The sequence below is a fragment of the Aplysia californica genome, unplaced genomic scaffold (genome assembly GCF_000002075.1).
Source record: "Aplysia californica isolate F4 #8 unplaced genomic scaffold, AplCal3.0 scaffold00008, whole genome shotgun sequence".
Classification (NCBI taxonomy): Eukaryota; Metazoa; Mollusca; class Gastropoda; order Aplysiida; family Aplysiidae; genus Aplysia; species Aplysia californica.
In genome coordinates, this window is record NW_004797278.1 from 3,159,705 (window position 1) to 3,166,397 (window position 6,693).

At 39.8% G+C, this 6,693-nt stretch overlaps 1 protein-coding gene across 1 annotated transcript in view; it reads left to right on the forward strand.

The window, feature by feature from the left end:
• The window catches only part of LOC101852662 (synaptotagmin-A), a gene marked incomplete in the record, with an annotated part of 25,469 nt that extends 24,586 nt beyond the window's left edge, over positions 1 to 883 (forward strand). Inside the window, 1 exon segment of the mRNA XM_035969712.1 lies at positions 8 to 883. Within this exon segment, the coding sequence (XP_035825605.1) occupies positions 8 to 145 (138 nt within the window).
• Between the last annotated feature and the right edge of the window lie 5,810 nt (positions 884 to 6,693).

A 6,693-nucleotide genomic window follows, 5' to 3' on the forward strand; every position in this document is an offset into this window, starting at 1 on the left:
CCCTCAGGACAAAGAAGACGGCCGACACTTACTGGGGCGGCTCTATATTGGCGTGAACTTTGACCCAGATGCGCGCGCGCAGTGGCTGGAGATGGTTCACAACGCACGCAAACAGGTCGCCTGCTGGCACAAGCTACAGAGCTAACCCCACGACTACTGTCTTTCCAGGGGTTGGAACCCCAACCCTCCAATCGTTGGTCGAGTCTCGTTCAATACTGTTGTTGTTGCTTTCTTAGGGAACGTTCCTTTTCAGCCGAAAAACTAACCGTGTGGTGAAGCGTGCTCTCTGGGTTTCGAACCCGGGACCTTGCAATGGATTCGTGTATCTGTTTCTGAGTATATATATATTTCTAGAAGACTATCTTTTGGTGGCTTTAGAGCGAAGGGCAGGGCTGAGCTGGTCTGTCTTCTCGCAGGATTTGAACACAAACCGTTTAAATAGCTATCCGAGTTATACACGCTCCTTGACACATTGAACCCAATTTAGATCCGAGCTGCCACGTTCTTCAAGGAATTGGAACCTCAGACCTTCAGTACTTTGCCTCACCGCTGTGCATTGGTTGTTTTAACAGTAGATTATATTATGCTCTTCGCTATTGTTCGCAAAAGACGTTCATTTGATTCCTAAATCGGAACGTTTTTCTTCAAAACAGTTTAGACTCCGAACATTACCAAAGTGTCCAGTATAATAATATTATTATTGGAACAAAATAATAATAGTTTGTTTTAGCTGGAGTTTCATGGCACTTGCTGCACAGGTATAGGTAATATAAGTGCCGAGGAAAATGATTTCCTCTAATGTTTTAAGCCCTAAATCCCTGACGTCTGTGGTGTAGCAGTTAATCCCTGACGTCTGTGGTGTAGCAGTAAATCCCTGACGTCTGTGGTGTAGCAGTAAATCCCTGACGTCTGTGGTGTAGCAGTAAATCCCTGACGTCTGTGGTGTAGCAGTTAATCCCTGACGTCTGTGGTGTAGCAGTAAATCCCTGACGTCTGTGGTGTAGCAGTTAATCCCTGACGTCTGTGGTGTAGCAGTAAATCCCTGACGTCTGTGGTGTAGCAGTTAATCCCTGACGTCTGTGGTGTAGCAGTTAATCCCTGACGTCTGTGGTGTAGCAGTAAATCCCTGACGTCTGTGGTGTAGCAGTAAATCCCTGACGTCTGTGGTGTAGCAGTAAATCCCTGACGTCTGTGGTGTAGCAGTAAATCCCTGACGTCTGTGGTGTAGCAGTAAATCCCTGACGTCTGTGGTGTAGCTGTTAATCAATGACATTTGTGGTGTAGCAGTTAGGCGCTTCGCCGTCACACACAGGGGACCCGAGTTCAAGTCCCGAGTAAGGAGAATATTTTATTGTGTATCTCGGTACTTATGCTGGGGTGATGTATCCCTTTCAGCTAGGGTTGGCCCTGACAGGCTAAGATCAAAACCCGCTTCATAAGTGGTTCAAATTGTGCAGATGGGGCCGTTAAACGCCCACATAAAAAAATAATAAAATCACAAACCTAGATTTATTAGAATAACAACTATGAGTCAATACTATTCTATTGGGTCGTGTCTCTATCTTTCACTAGATGGGCATTCATTGACTTACTTGGACTGCTATTGACTCGATTCACGAGGAGATTTGAGCCATAAACCTTTCTCTCGCCGCATGGGCGGAGATTTTGTCCAATTGATGTCTTGTGTCTCTTCACCTGTGATATCTCCAAGCGATACCTTATATGGGAGAAGTTGTTTGTTTGGTTGCTTCAAATTTTTGTGGGGTTTTTTTTTCCTTTTTTTCTTTTTTTTGTTTCTTGGAAAAGGTCATATTTTGTTTTTTTATTAACTCAACTCCCTTTTAAGACAGAAACGCTTCATTTCGAAAATGCACCTTGTTTCGTTATGTGTGTATACACTATGTAAGTACTTCGTTATGTGTGTGTTCTCTTGTATCGTGCTATGTATGTGCACGCTTGTATCTTGCTATGTGTGTTCTTGATTGTTTCTTGCTATGTATGTGTGTGCTCGCTATGTGCGCGCTAGACTGTACATTATAGGTTCTCTGTATTTAGGACGATTGGTTGATAAGTAGATTTTCTGGTAAAGACTCTTCAAAACTTTCTACTACGGAGGTGCCGTCTCAAAGTTTTGTCTTGAATTTTCTTCCTTCTGGGTTGTTACTTGGGATGTTTAATTAATTCAATTATTCTTGATTTTTTAAATTGTATAGCAAGTGTTTTACTCCTCCATCGACACGATTTAGACAATTAAGGTGGCAGCTTTCAACCCTGCCTGTTCAGACCAACCCGGGCTGAAAGGGATACAACATCCTAACAGAAAGACGGAGATACTCCATAAATATTTCTTCCCGCTCGGGATTCGAACTCGAGTCTTTTGCGTGCGACAAAGAAATGTCTTATCACTATAGCAAGACGTTGGTGGTGTGTAGCTCAGTTCTATTATTATTAAAAGTTTTCTTTTTTTTAACCCTTGTTCATTTCTATGAGATTGACGCCATCTGAGTAGTAGAAAAAAGTGCGTTTGATAGTGTCCAATAGTGTATTACGTGCATACTTAGTATGACAAAGTAACTGTTACAGACTGAGATGTATAGCAATGGCGGCGAATAATGCAAAATATCATCATTGTGTATGAAAACTACTTCATTGGGTGTCTGTGCAGTAATGGGTGGTTTATTTGGGTAGTCTCTTTGCAGAACACCCGAGTTGGATTCCCATGTGTGGCAGGCGGGGGTGGAAGCTCACCCCCTAATTGGTCTAAATTGTGCTGATGAGGGCGTAAAATATAAATGTCATCCAGCAGTGGGTTCTAAGATTAGTCTGCAGGTGGTTCATGAACGCCACGGGTAGGCCCTACTTCTTTCATCCCTCTCTCTCTCTCTCTCTCTCTCTCCCTCTCTCTCACTCTGTTGTTCCTGTCTGTCTGTCTGTCTTACCTTTTCCCGGCACTAAATGGCCATTATTGTGTCATTATAATTCATTACCTTTGCCTTTCACGTCCAATGGCTTTGTTGTATAGCAATAGCAGAGGTATCGAAGAATGTATATTCCGTATGTATAATTTTTGCAAGGCTGTGATTGAAGTAAATATTTTTTTGTTCTCGAGATATTCCTTTTAGAAAGTTAGTGCGCTTGTTTCTAATGTATGACAGGTCCACTAAGAAAATGATTTTCAAATATTGCTTCTTGGAAACTCTTGGTTGTCGAGGTTTAAAAAACAAAACAAAACTACTTTGACTTTTCTGTGTTTTCCTTTTAAACTTGCCAGTTTGACCTACTAAAATGTACCACTTTTCTACAACCCTAACCCCGTCTGTCCTGACTCATACCGCGATGGCGAGTGACAATGATAATGCCTTGACCATCAGCATAATAAATAACTACATTCTATTATATAATAACTCTTCGTTATACTCTATTGCCCTGAGATGGCATAAGAAATAATAATCCTGATTACTATTTTTTCTAAAATGTTGTCTTCCCCGTCACTCCCATCTGTTGGTGAGTGACGAGAATAATGCCTTGCCCTTAGCATCAATACAACTCGCTATTTTAATATTATCAAGTTCGATCTGACATTTAAAACAATCTTTTTAAAGCTCTGAGACCACAAGATTAGATGCCAAATATGAGGCAGCATGGTGGAATCAGGCTCTCGTCAATTTTTGGGTGTATTGAGTTATTGGTATCATCTTAAAGCTTGTTCATTTGTCTTGCTTTCAAAGAAAATATTACCCATTCATCTTCAATTATAGTAGTGGAGATATTTTGGATTGAAGGAGGTGGGGGTCACCTGGTTTAAGAGGTAAAAGTAGAAAATGGCCGCCAAAGCTTGGTAAATTCCAAAGCTTGGTAAATTCCAAAGCTTGGTAAATTCCAAAGCTGGAGAGTCCACGGAAACTGTAAATTTATATTTATGTGCCTTTAATCAGCGTTTTCGGTGAAATCCTCAAAGGAATGTGTTCGTAAATGGACATAAAAGGTGTTGAGCCAAAAAATAAAAAATTGATAAAAATTGCTAAGCAGGGAGAAAACTGTTCTTTTCTTTGATTTCATTATTTTGACGAGAGCCTGATTCCGCCACGCTGCCTCACAAATGTTCAATCTGCTCTGTCAAAACCGTAAAATTATTCGGAGTCGTTATCAAGATAATATTCAAAAGAATTGCATTCGAAAAAAGCTTGAAATGTTGTGTGACACTTTTTTAAACCTCAAATTTCTCAAAACTGGATCTAGGTACTAAGCAGACTGAGATTTGTCATTTTAAGATAGCGAACTGTTGAGACCCCCCCCCCCCCCCCCTACACACACATACTAGAGCTGGGCGAAGAATAGAATCCGGAATCGATTCCCACGATTAATGCTACGGAAGAAAAGTACCGACTCCTTTTTACGCAAACCAACGGTTACCGGTTACCTTAATTATTCAAATCTTTTCTTTTTTTTTTTCAAAATATAATTTTGAAAAATAAAAGTCGATGCTTCCTCGTGTTCCAAAATCCAAGTGATCCTAACTCCCGAAGATGTTCGGAGCCAACCAGGTAACAATCGGAAGAAATCACATCCTTGGGAAGTAAGTCATTGGGATTGGAGTCGATTCCTACGAATCCTAGCTTTTATTAATAATCGGGAACCTAACCGCCCAGCACTAAACACACCCTCTTGTACCCACGATATCACCAGGCAAAACTAACAACTGCCGCGTTTTTTGTTTTTTTTTTGTCTTCCCCGAACCCTTCCACTGTTAACGAGTGACAATATATGATGTTATGACTATTCCACTGTAACTGACGGGGCATTCTTGGACTATACTTTTTTTACAATGATAACATTGTAATTCAATATCGATTAGTTTATTTCAACTTTAAAGGATCCGAACATTCAAAAGAAGTTATTAAGAAACATATTAAATGCAGTCATTTAAAAAAAAGTACGTTATGCAAATTCTGTGATGTGTTTCGTTTCTGTACCTGACGAGATAGGAAACATACCTCATTTGTCTAGTCGGTTAGCGTGGAATAGCTCTCTATTTGTATTTTATAAATGCCTTGGCCATCAGAAGATCTGAATCTGTAGATGATGTTTTGTTTTCCAAATTTTAATTCTGCCGTACCTGTAATACAATTAGAATATCCTCCGGTCCAAGAACTAAAAACTGGCTCCTGTGGTGTAGTGATGAATATTTTTTAGTTTAGTTTTAATAAGGTTTTACGGCGCTAGCAACTGCATGAGGTCATATTATGAGCGCCAAGGGGTGGATGTCAACAAAGAAGTCCAAACAGGGAATCAGACTTATACTGCTCACCTCTCTAGCCTCAATAGCACAACATCTGCTTTGACTATCAAGGCACACAAAATAGCAGTTCACAAGAGAGTGACAAACATACAAAAGAAGTAGAGGAAAATGACGATAGTAAGGAGGACAAAAGAAAAAGCAGTTGTTCCCCCTATGTTGTTCCGGCACAGTATGAGCATGACATTGAGAAATCAGCCCATTTACAGTTCGACTATGCTCAAGAACATGTTAATATCCCCCCTTTGGGAATGGCCTAAAGACGCTTCAGTGAGTAGATTGTATTATGCTCTTCGCTGTTGTTCACAAAAGACGTTAATTTGATTCCGAATTCGGAACGTTTTTCTTCAAATTGGATTCACACGTATTACACCACTTTATGTATTGGTGTAAATAATAAACATCTTCGCCATAGCACCCTTACTTCCTTGACATGCTTCCACGTCTGCAGAAAGGTTTGATTGTGATATGTAAGAAAAGATGCTGTATATTTCGCTTTTGTTCATGAATATTAATGAAGTTGTCTTGGCAATAAAATCATTGATTGACCATTTGTATAATTATTATTATTATTGCTATTATGTTTCTTCTTATGGAGAGGGCAAACAATGACTAGAGGTAGACAGAACAGGGAGGAATGTTGTCTGTTCGAGAAGATCAGAAAATAAGTATTGTATGAGTATGTGCCTGTGTGTATGTCAGGGTGTGTATGTGTGTGTGTTTGTGTGTGTGTGTGTGTGTGTGTGTGTGTGTGTGTGTGTGTGTGTGTGTGTGCGTGTGAATGTGCGTTATTTAACTTAGTATTTGCTAGATATAGAATAAATAGATATTTACCACCATTGTAATATGATAATATTTTTAAAAAATGATATCCTTAGATATGATGCAGCTATGTACTCCAAATTCTGACAGCAGAGGTGCTCTTAGATACGACATTGCAGCATCGATTTGGAAAAATAAAATATTTGGTTAGATCTACCCTGAAACCCGAATTTTAATTTAATTCAAATTACTGCAATTTTATAATCTCGAAACAGCACTGCCTTTCACCCCTGGCAGGGTATAGGCCACTTACAAGCTCCTTCCATTTACCTCTGTCTTGAGCCGTCCTTCCAAGCTCGTTCCAAGTGAGCTTCGTAAAAATCTCAAAGACCAACTTAAGAGAAATCAAAAGTTATTCCCAGAACACCGTTTTCATTTTAAATTGGGTGCTGAACAGGCGGCAGTGCAAGCTAATAATTCTAATCAGCGCTGTAATTGAGTGCTGTATGACTTTTGATTAGACAACAAATGGAAAAATGTCATATTTTTTGTCTTTTTGAATACGAAGTTCTTGTTTTGTGTTGTGTGTATGTACGTGTGTGTGTGTGTGTTTGTGTGTGTGTGTGTGTGTGTGT